The sequence below is a fragment of the Rana temporaria genome, chromosome 9 (genome assembly GCF_905171775.1).
Source record: "Rana temporaria chromosome 9, aRanTem1.1, whole genome shotgun sequence".
NCBI lineage: Eukaryota > Metazoa > Chordata > Amphibia > Anura > Ranidae > Rana > Rana temporaria.
This window is the reverse complement of record NC_053497.1, coordinates 38,607,257-38,619,464: the sequence shown is the minus strand read 5'-3', so window position 1 is coordinate 38,619,464 and position 12,208 is coordinate 38,607,257. Positions and strand designations below refer to the sequence as shown.

At 44.7% G+C, this 12,208-nt stretch overlaps 1 protein-coding gene across 1 annotated transcript in view; it reads right to left on the bottom strand.

The window, feature by feature from the left end:
- LOC120913344 (cytochrome P450 2C19-like) overlaps positions 1-11,888 on the bottom strand; it is a 36,298-nt gene extending 24,410 nt beyond the window's left edge. Inside the window, exons 1-2 of the mRNA XM_040323215.1 lie at positions 11,780-11,888; positions 3,971-4,177 (exon numbers count right to left, since the gene is read on the bottom strand). Of these exons, the coding sequence (XP_040179149.1) occupies positions 3,971-4,150 (180 nt within the window). The 5' untranslated portion in view covers positions 4,151-4,177; positions 11,780-11,888. The remainder of the gene's footprint in view (positions 1-3,970; positions 4,178-11,779) is intronic.
- Positions 11,889-12,208: the final 320 nt, after the last annotated feature.

The window sequence follows — 12,208 nt, the reverse complement described above, 5'->3', positions numbered from 1 at the left end:
TAGTAGAACACCATAGATGTGCGACTTCTAGGGGTCACCCTTCTTTCCTTGAACTCTTGCAGGAGCCAGGACGGGCTCCACCTCCTGTCAGCACTCTAGCAGGAGTTGTGGACGCACTGTCTATATACCCCCTCCCTATCGAGCCTGAGTGGCACACACACTTTTCCCATGTCACCCTAAACTGTCCCTACTTGTCAGGAACCTTGTTCGTCACATGTCCTAACTCTCCCTAGCCTGTGTGTGCACTATTATTATCTCACCACTTCCCACACTGTAGTTCCACCAGACTGACCCAGCAAGAGATTATAAATATAATGATATATGATGTTCAATATGATGTTCAATATTAACTGTCTCCCCCGAAATTGCTACTGGGAGCCCAGTACAAAGGACAGTTCTTTTTCTGTAAGAGTTCTCTAGTGCCAGGAGGTAAGGAACGATCACATAATTGCAGAATTTATTTCTGGCTCTATTTAAGAAGAGCTCTAGATCACTGCCTCACTATCAATGCTGTCATCCACTTAAGTGGGATCACCAATGAGCGTGACAGTGGTGACTGCCACAGAGCAGTGGCGGAAGTATAGGGGGGGCGCTGCATTTGCACTTGCGTCTGGGCCCTGTCATTCTGCTACTGTGAGTGCCCCCCCCTAGACCTGGCATTTCCCCTTGCACCCCTGGCTGTCCTTTTAACATGCAGTGGGAAGCCGCGATCGGCAGCTCTATGGTGCCCGCGAGATCTCCTTGGTGCTTGTAGTTCTCTCTCTCTGAATGTATCAGCTTCACTCTTTAGTGAGTCACTCTGCTTCTACACTGTTGCCGATACATGCCTGAGTTTGAGGCCCTTCCCCTCTCCAGTGGATACAGTCGGAAAGAGAACTACAAGCCCCACCCAGGGAGATCCTGCCACCCATGGACACCATAGAGCTGCAGATCGCTGCCTCCCACCTCCCCCCAGGTGGTAGGGGGGGTGGGTACAGAGATGTGCTGGGGGTCCAAGGTGCACAGCGGAGACCAGCCAGGTACAGGGGAACCTCTGGAAGGGGGGGCTCTCTTGGGACCCTAAAGTAAGGGGGGCTTTCTGGGGACCATGATGCAAGGGGGATCCCGCACTCAGATATGCAACGAGAGAGAATATATAACAGTATATACATACACACACATATTATATACATGTGTATGCCCGCCCAAGCGTATGACTTTCTAATACCTCCTCTATTTATACCAGGGCAGCTTCTGTTACACTGATGGCTGTGTGGCAAACTTTGTCTTCAGGGCACACCTACACTTTACAACTGGTATCGCATGTGCTGCACTCTCTTTACATTATACCTACCTTTTTGTCTCATGGCCAAGTTCTGAGTGCAAAACTAAACACTAGCTTGGAGCTAGTGTGTAGGGAATTGGGGGTTTCCTGCTGCACGACATTACAGCACTTGGTGTCCAACATGTTTCATTTTTGCTGCAGCATGTTCTTTGCATGCTATAGATGTGTCACTTCACAGGCAGACTAAGGGGACCCCACAGACACTATATTTAACTAATTCCTGCACAGCCTATAGCAGAATGAAAAATCATTTTTTTGGGGAGGGGGATACCTGAATGGCAGTTTGGAAATTCCCAATGGGTGTGTTACCCTTACTTCCAGTCCCAATGACCAGTTGCCACAAGAACAGAATGTGAAGGGAAAACAACAATGCAATTACATCAATTTAATAGGATTATGGAGATGGAGGAGTTAGAGCCTCTGTAAAGTTTTTGTTCTTTGTCGCTTTTTAGTCCAGATAACAACTGAACCCTCTTATTTACTGTTCTGTTGTCACTGTGACAGGAAGTGAAGGGACATCTCCCCAATAAGTATAAAAGGTAGCAATACAAACTTGGGATCTAAAGTTGTGACTTTTACCCTCTCTACACTATAAAAAAAGTTGGAGCTGGATTTTAAAGACCAAAAGCATCACAAGGCTTCAGAGCCATTACCATTTACAGAAAACAGAGCAGCAGAGAGAAGCATGCAGATCATAATTCATCCAGGATGGCAAAACCACCGCCCAGCCATCATTCTGCTATAGGCCAGGCGGGAAGCTTATAACAGGCTCTTAATGCTCGGAGGGCAGGAAAGGTTGTCCGATCACATGACCACTGTGAATGGCTGTCTTGGTGGTCATATAAATGGGAGCCAGATCTGTAGTAACGACCGATCGCTGTCTTTGATACCGTGTTTCCCTGAAAATAAGACCGGGTCTTATATTAATTTTGTCTACAAAAAACACACTGGGGCTTATTTTCAGGGTAGGGCTTATTTATTTACGGTATGTAGTACAATGACAAAGTACCGTAGTTGTAACCATAAAAAAAATCCTGTTCCTTTAAAGCACAATGCTTGTGCTGTGTCATTTACCCCTCTCTACAGTATGTTCTAAAAATCCTGGAATAAAACAATACATTTATTTTTTATTTTTTTTTAAACTTCCTGTGTCCCCTGTGTTCTCTCTCTCCCCCACCTCCCCATGTCAGGTCAGGAGTACATTTTCAACATCTTTTTAAAAACATCTTGGCTAAAGTCCTTTTATAAAACGGATTACATACATTTTAAAAGGATCACACTGGTATAAGGTGCAGTGTGTCTCCCATTGTCTCATGGAGAATGCCTTTTTTACAGCTCCCCTGGTCGCACACTTGTAGCTAAATTCAGAGAGATTGCCGCAACTTTGCGGCGGCGTAGCTTAGCGTGTTTAGGCTACGCCGCCGTAAGTTAGCGAGGCAAGTACTTGATTCTCAAAGTACTTGCCTGCTAAGTTACGGCGGCGTAGCCTAAAGCGGGCGGGCGTAAGGGCGCCTAATTCAAATTTGTCTGAGGGGGCATGTTTTATGATAATGAGGCTTGACCCGACGTGATGGACGTTTTTTTTTTTAACTGCGCATGTGCCGGGCGCCTACATTTCCCAGTGTGCATTGCAGCCAAGTCCGCCGCACGGGCCTTTTCATTTTGACGTGGACGTAAATCCCTATTCACAGACGACTTACTCAAACAACGTAAAATTTTCGAAGCGGGAACGGCGGCCATACTTTAACATTACTATTCCATCTGTTAGATGGAATAACTTTAGGCCTGATAAAGCGTTACGTAAACGGCGTATCTGTACTGCATCGGCCGGGCGTACGTTCGTGAATAGGCGTATCTAGTGATTTACATATTCTACACCGACCGCAATGGAAGCGCCACCTAGCGGCCAGCCTAAATATTGCACCCTAAGATAGGACGGCACAATCTGCTCTTTTTCGTGCTGAGATCCCTGCTCATGTCAGCCCGCTCCGTGCACTGAAGAGGGAGGAGCCACAGACATCAGCTGGGAGTAGAAGAGGAGGGGGAAGACCCGAGACCCCCGCCGACGTCAGCCCGCTCCATGCACTGAATCTGGAGAGGCCACAGACATCAGCTAGAGGAGAAGAGAATGGGGAAGACACAAGATCCCCAGTGACATCAGCCCGCTCCGTGCACTGAAGAGGGAGGGGCTGCAGATGTCAGCGAGGAGGAAAGAAGAAAACCTCCGGCGGGTCAGCAGTGGCTGCTAATAAAGTATTTTATAATACAGTCACAAGGGGAAACATACTGCACTCCATACAGTACGATCGTCCTACAAAACAGACCACAGTTTTTTCATTTACTTTACTAGGGCTTATTTTCGGGGTAGAGCTTATATTGCATCCCTCCCCAATAATCACACTAGGTCTTATATTTGGGGTAGGGCTTATTTTCGGGGATTCACGGTAGCTTGATCACTGTTCTGGGAATGCACTTTCTGCACAGAAACCTCTGCCGCTCCTGGACTCATATGTGTGACATGTGGGTGTTAAGCCCATCCGCTTTGCTGTTGCACATATGCGTTATTTGGCGGCAAGAGGTTTCTCAGTTGGGCCATACAATATAGCCGATTGCGCTCCCTGGTTTTAAGTACCAAACTGTGCTCACCTTTAGGAGTGACTGTGGCAGCTCTTTACTGTTCACCTGTAGAATGTTCCCAATGAAAGGAAGAGGAGTGGGTCCGGGAGGCATATTCTTCCTCTTATTGCTGTTAATCCATGTCATGAGGAATATGAGAGCTGTGACACAGACTGCCAAGAGCAGAGTTCCTGCTCCTCCGAGCTCCATTGTAGCCACGGAGAGTTGTCAGGACCACTATAATGCAAAAACAACACAACACTAGATGTCAAAATTAGTCATTTGCATATACTGTACCAGCCTTATAAAACCCTTCAACAGAGGAACCCTTGAATTAATTGTCAAGTCTCAAAGAACCCCTGCTAAATTATTACATCTAAAGCTCATAATACATGAGGTTAAATGTAGAACATTTTTAAATAATGTATTTGGGTGACAAAAATATGAATGCAATCTACTCACTAGGGGTCCTAATAGATAATGGCATACAATGGCATGCAATGCCAAGTTGCTGCTAACAAAGCAAACAGAATATTGGCATGCATTAAAAAGGGCATTAACTCCAGAGATAAAATGATAATTCTCCCACTTTACAAGACTCTGGTCTGGCTGCACCTGGAGTATGTTATCCAGTTCTGGGCACCAGTCCTCAGGAGGGATGTACTGGAAAAGGAGCGAGTGCAAAGAAGGGCAAAAAATCTAATAAAGGGTGTGGAGGATATTAGTTAAGAGGAAAGGTTGCGAGCACTGAACTTATTCTCTCTGGAGAAGAGATGCTTGAGAGGGGATAGGATTTAAATTTACAAATACTGCACTGGTGACCCCACAATAGGGATAAAACGTTATTGCAGAAGGGAGTTTAACAAGACACGTGGCCACTCATTAAAGAGGAGTTCCACCCAAATTTGGAACTTCCTCTTAACCCACTTCTCTCCCCCTTACATGCCACATTTGGCATGTAATTTTTTTGGGGGGGGAGTGGGGGCTTCAGCACGAGTGGGACTTCCTGTCCCACTTCCTCCTTCCTGTAGGCGACTAAGCTTAGTCGCCTTCAGGAAGTGGCTGCTGTAGGCGATCGCCTAGGACACGTCACAGGTCCTAGGCGATCTCCTGGCCAATTACAGGGCGCGGCGACGGGCCGCGCCGCTCGCGCATGCGCAGTGCCGCGCCGCTCGCGCATGCGCAGTGGGTGCCCGGCCGTGAAGCCGAAAGCTGTCACGGCCGGGTGCCCACACTGAAGATGAAGACGCCGGCCGGGGAGGGGGGGGGAGAGGAGCGGAGCCCCGGCCGGCGCGTCGCTGGAGCGCTGGAGCAGGTAAGTGCCTGTTTATTAAAAGCCAGCAGCTACACTTTTTGTTGCTGCTGACTTTTAATAAACATACAAATGGCTGGAACTCCCCTTTAAAATTAGAAGAAAATAGGTTTAACCACTTAAAACCCAGACCATTTAGCTGGCCAAAGACCGGAGAACTTTTTGCGATTTGGCACTGCGTCGCTTTAACTGACAATTGCGTTGCCGTGCGACGTGGCTCACAAACAAAATTTACATATTTATTTCCCCCACAAATAGAGCTTTCTTTTGGTGGTATTAGATCACCTCTGCGATTTTTTAAAAAAGCTATATTTGTTACTATAATAAATATCCCCAAAAAATATATAAAAAAAACTATTTTTTTCCCCCTCAGTTTAGGCCGATACATATTCTACATATTTTTTGCGGGAAAAAAAGTAAAATAAATCACAATAAGCGTTTATTGATTGGTTTGCGCAAACGTTATAGCGTCTACAAAATAGGGGATCGTTTTATGGCATTTTTTATTAATATATATATATATATATTTTTTTACTAGTAGTGATCAGCGATTTTTATTGTGACTGCGACATTATGGCAGACACATAGGACACTTTTGACGCCATTTTTGGGACCATGGTCATTGATACAGCGATCAGTGCTATAAAATGCACGCACCCACAATGCCGCATCTTAAAGGGGACATACAGGTACGTCCATCTGCCCAGCCGTGTCATTCTGCCGACGTATATTGTTGTGCGCTGGTCCTTAAGCGGTTAACCTTAAACTACATAGAGCGGCCAGGATGTGGAATCCCCTTCCAAAGGCAGTGCTCTCAGTGGAGGTCATCGATAATTTAAAAAAACTATTAGAGGAACACCTGAACGACCACAACATACAGGGATATACAAGGTAATTCTGACATATAATCACACACATAGGTTGGACTTGTGTAGTTTTTCGACATCACCTACTATGTAACATCAGAGAGTTGAGTTAGCTGTAGATACAATAATACATAAAATCAAGGATGTGGCATAAAAATGTATTATTTTACCCATGATTGGTGTACACACAGCCAGGCACACAGTATGTTCTCCATTTCCACTGGCTGGAATAGAACAGTCTAATGCCACGTACACACGATCGGACATTCCAACAACAAAACCGTGGATTTTTCCCCCCCCCCCCCCCGACGGATTGTTCACTCAAACTTGTCTTGCATACACAGTCACACAAATGTTGTAGGAAATTCCGAACGTCAAGAACGCGGTGACGTACAAGACTACGACGAGACGAGAAAAATGAAGTTCAATGATTCCGAGCATGCGTAGGATTTTTGTGAGTCGGAATTGAATACAGACGATCAGGATTTCCGAAAATAACTTTTGTTGTCGGAAAAAATTGAGAACCAGCTCTCAAACAGCAAATGTCCGATGGAGCCTACACACGGTCGGAATATCCGACCAAAATCTCACATCGAATATTTGTGTACGTGGCATGAGGGTGTCTTTTTGAAGACAAAAGCAAGGGAAGGGAGAAAACAGTGCAGACCTCTGGGGGAATAAAAAGGAATGTTGTTAAAAATAACATATTATATACATATTATATACTCACACAAAAAAATATGTAAAAAAAAGTGCATATAGTCCAGGAGGAGAAAGAGCCAACTCAACACACAACACGGCCACAAGGAAAGGATGGGTGAGCAGCCGCAGTGTCCAGATCACTGTGTGGCCAGCTGATAGGTGAAGAGTTGGTCTGGATGCCAGAAGTCTCTGCTGCTTCTGCTTGACTTGCTCAGTCCCAAGGACAGCACTCAGAGGACTACGGTCTCCTATAAAAGTGGGGTCACAGCAGGCACTCCTCTTCTTCAGCTACCCCCCCGCAGGCTACCCGCGCTCGTTGAAATATCCCCCCATAAGCCCCAAAGCATGTGGCAGAGGCGACAAGGCAGATTGACAGCGTGCCGGATGGAAGGAAAACTAGGGATGGAGTAACACCCCTGATACAAAGTGATCAGGGAAGTAAAACATTCCAAATCCAAAGTCTACTGGCAGGCTGTGATGGCAACAATTAAAAGATGGAATGGCTACATTGTAATCACATGTGCACAAATCAGAGATGCTTGTTCAAATGTGTTACTGATGGAAAACTAAACAATATCAACATCAAGAAAAGAAAGTGGAGGGAGAATGAATAAATAAATAAAAAAAAAATATGAAAAATAATAATAATAATAGTGAGGATAATAGCAATTAAACAAACTATGTAAACATCAACAAGTAAAAGGTGTATATAACAGGATTTGTGAAAGAATAAAATACAAACAGAATACATTATCACATAGAAAATGCAGGGAAAATAAATCCAATAATAAAAAATATAAAAATAAAAATAATGGAAAATATATAATCAATAGAAGAAAAAATACAGGATGAAACAGAAAAAAAAAAAACGATAAATGAAAAAATTAAAAATAAAAATAAATCGCAAAAATAGCCAGGCTATTTTATCAAGGAGACAATAATAGTCCTGGAGGGGGAAACATAAGTGGCACCACGTTTACATGATTGGGAAAGAGTCTTTTAGCTGGATTCAGGTAGCCGGGCGCATCTTTGAGGCGGCGTATCGTATTTACACTACGCCGCCGTAAGTCTGAGAGGCAAGTGCTGTATTCACAAAGCACTTGCCTCCTAAGTTACGGCGGCGTAGCGTAAATGGGGCCGGCGTAAGCGCGCCTAATTCAAATGAGGATGGGGGGGCGTGTTTTATGTAAATTATTGGTGACCCGACGAGATTGACGTTTTTACAAACGGCGCATTCGCCGTCCGTGTACATATCCCGGTGTGCATTGCTCCAAAGTATGCCGCAAGGACGTATTGGTTTCGACGTGAACGTAAATTACGTCCAGCCCCATTCACGGACGACTTACGCAAACGGCGTAAAATTTTCAAATTTCGGCGCGGGAACGACGGCCATACTTAACATTGACTAGGCCAGCTATTTGTTCGACTAACTTTATGCCAGAAAACGCCTTACGTAAACGGCGTATCTTTACTGCGACGGGCGCACGTACGTTCATGAATTGGCGTATCTAGTCATTTACATATTCTACGCCGAACTCAACGGAAGCGGCACCTAGCGGACAGTGGAAAAATTGCACCCTAAGATACGACGGCGCAGGCCGTCGTATCTTAGCTAGGTTTAAGTGTATCTCAGTTTGAGCATACACTTAAACTTACGACAGCTTAGATTCCGAGTTACGTCGGCGTATCTACTGATACGCCGGTGTAACTCTTTGTGAATCTGGCTATTTGTATTTTGCAGTTTCGGTGCTTAACTACGTATTTTTTAGAGGAGGTGTTTTATAGTGCACCAATATTTAGTTGTATTAAATCACGTTATTGCTTTTAGTCCCTGAGGGGAGTTTCTAGCAGTTATTTAAGGCACTCGCATATGGGATAGATCACGAATACCCTTTAGTGGGGAGGTGTATTATAGTTTGGATTGTAATTTTTATTTTTTTATATTTTATTTTTTATTACACACAAAGGAGTGGGGGTATAGCGCTACACCACAGATGCTTTACATTTGTATATATCCCCCCCCCCCACCTATGCTCCCCTCTAACTTTTCCATCAAAATCAATAACGCAACCATTAATCTCTCTCCTCATGTCAGGGTACTAGGTGTAATCCTAGACTCTGACCTGTTCTTTTAGCCCCAATACCAATCGATGTTGAAAGCTTGTAGACGTCACCTCCATAACATCTCTAAAATTCACCCCTTTTTTAACAAATGAAACCACCAAGATCCTCATTCACTCTCTTGTTATCTCTCGCCTTGACTATTGCAACTCCCTTCTCATTGGCCTGCCTCTCCATAGGCTATCCCCTCTTCTGTCTATCATGAATGCTGCTGCCAGACTTATCCACCTTACCAAACTCTCAGTGTCTGCCACCCCTCTCCGCCAATCACTCCACTGGCTCCCGATCGCCAAGCAAATTAAATACTAACAACAACCTACAAAGCCATTGACAACTGTGCTCCAAGCTACATCACCAATTTTGTTTCCAAATATAACCCAAACCGCCCTCTATACTCCTCTCAAGACCTCCTACTCTCCAGCTCCCTTGTTACCCCCTCCCATGCTCATCTTCAGGATTTCTCCAGAGCCTCTCCCATACTCTGGAACTCTCTAACCTTAACCTGTCCGGCTATCTCCTACTCTTGCTGCCTTCAGGTAATCTCTGAAAACTCATCTCTTCAGGGAAGCCTATCACACCTCCAACTAATCTTTTAACCACTTCCATCAGCTCATTACTCAGGCCCCGTACACACAGTCGGGCAAAACCGATGAGAATGGACCGAGGTTCAGTTTCATCAGTCCAAACCGACCGTGTGTGTAGCCTATCGGTCTGTTTTCCTTCGGTCCAAAATTTTAAAACATGCTTCAAAACCGAACCAATGGACCGCTGCCCGATCGGTCCAAACCGATGGTTAGTACAGAAAAGCATTGGTTCAAAACCCGCGCATGCTCAGAATCAAGTTGTCGCATGCTTGAAAGCATTGAACTTTGTTTTATTCAGCGTGTCGTGTGTTTGATGTCACCGCGTTCTGACCCGATCGGTTTTTGGAACAACGGTGTGTACGCACATCAGACCCTCAGGCCACTTCAGCGGTGAACCGATGAAAACGTTCCGTCGGACCACTCTCATCGGTTTTGGAACGACCGTGTGTACGGGGCCTCACAGTTACAATCTTTTGTACCACCTACCCCACCCTATTAGATTGTAAGCTCTTCTGAGCGGGGCACAATTTTTAATCCTTGTATTTTAATTTATTGTAACTGTATTGTCTCCCTTTTATATTGTAAGGTGCTGTGTAAACTGTTGGTGCTCTATAAATCCTGTATAATAATAATATAATAATCCTATACTCTAGGGTGGGGGTTGGCAACCTGTCGATCGTGGGCTACCTGTCGACCATGTGTATGTGGCAGATAGACTGGGAACAGGTCTCACCCCCCCCCCCCCCCCCGCTCTGTTCGTTCGACTCTTCACTCCCACAGCCCACTGATTTCTGTGTAAATGACACTGCTAGGGAAGGGGTTAAGTGTGTTCTAGGGAGTGATTCTAACTGTGTGGTGGCTGGGCTTACTGTGACACTGATCGCTGCTCCCCCGATGACAGGGAGCAGATGATCACTGTCCTGTCACTAGGCAGAACAGGGAGATGCCTTGTTTACACAGGCATCCCACCCGGTCTGCAGGTCCGTGACACGATCGTGGGACACCGGCGGACATCGACTCCGTGGGTCCCGGAGCTTGCGGCAGGGGCACGCGCCCACACGTCGTCAAATTTTCCTGTCTGTGCCATTTTGCCGACATGAAAGAGCGTGCGGCGGTCGGCAAGGGGTTTCATCTATGTAGGGAAGCTGGTTGCTGGACAAGGAGAGTTACTACCCAGCAGCATCTGTCTGAGCAAACAAGATAAAAACGTATCCTAGGTGACAAAAGAATTAATAAACAATATGTTTCTTACCTTAAAACAGACATACAGTACATCCTAAAATGAACACCTATGTCAAAGGGCCTCGAAATGTCTTTCCAACTAACACAGCACTAACAACACCTTTCGCTGCAAATACCTGATTTTAATAGCTCAGGAGGGTGATCAAACACTTGACCATCATAAGATTGATTTACTAGTAAATTCATACCTCCCAACTTTTTGAGATGGGAATGAGGGACACCTATCAGCAAAAGTATGCAGGCATAGGACACACCCCTGTCCACGCCCCCTTAAAGGAGAATTGTGCAAAAAAACAGGATTGGTTAAACCCACAAGTGCTTTTTTTTCTTAACAATACATTTCCTTTATATTGGCTTTTGGAAGTTACAAATGGAGCAATTTAGAAATCAGATGAAAAGTTTAGGGCTGGAAAACACTTTTTCATAGATAAAAAGTGCATTTTATATACATCTATATAGATCAGACCAAAATGAGGGACAAATTAGGAGGCATGAGGGACAGAGGGACATTGCTCCAAATCAGGGACAGTCCCTCGAAATCAGGGACAGTCCCACGAAATCAGGGACAGTTGGGAGCTATGGTAAATTTTCTCTTAGCTTAGTAAATGAGCTGAAACTTTGCTACTTCAATCACCCAATCACGTGCAAAGAAAAAATATGTTTTTTTTTTTTTTTTGTAATTTTACTTGCACATGATTGGGTATTCTTAGCACCACATTCCCAATGCAAGTGAAAACACCCTTCCATAGTGAACACACTCGGCTCCTTCAGTAAATCACCCCCATAGTGTACCTGCACGCCTGTTGCATTTGCCCACCTAGACAAGCCTTTGGGGTTGTCCCCCTTTTTTCTTAATGATTTAGATGTTGACCAACAGACATTCTCCAACATATTTCTGCAGCATGAATTGCAGATCCCTTAAAAAAATCGAACACTGCGTGACCATAAAATTCTACACAGGATTCCTAATCCCTTTAGCGTTGTGCTGGCAATTTACTCCAGCTATGCTTACCTTGTTGTGCCCGACCATCTAGTGCTTGCAGAACATTGCAGAATTTCTGTATTTAAAAAGCCTCATAGTTGGCTGGACCTTCCCTGTATAAAGGTCTTTATTCCAATAACAAGATTAGAGTTGAACCCTCCCCCATTCACACACTGTGTACGCCTTAAGAGACTGAAATGGCTAACTGAGTTAAAATACCTAAAATGTGCTGTGTCATATCTGATAGATACATGTAGAGACAAGACATAGAGATTGCAAGGGAGTCACAAATCAGCAACTTTGTCACCAATGACACTGACCCTGACACCAATGTTTATCAGAGGGTTCAACTCTTCTCAAAACTCATCCAAACTTCTGAGCCTGTCATTAGCCCCTTGTCTACCAAGGTACATTTATAAATATCCCAGTATTAAAGAGGTTAAGCTAAGGTTCACACTG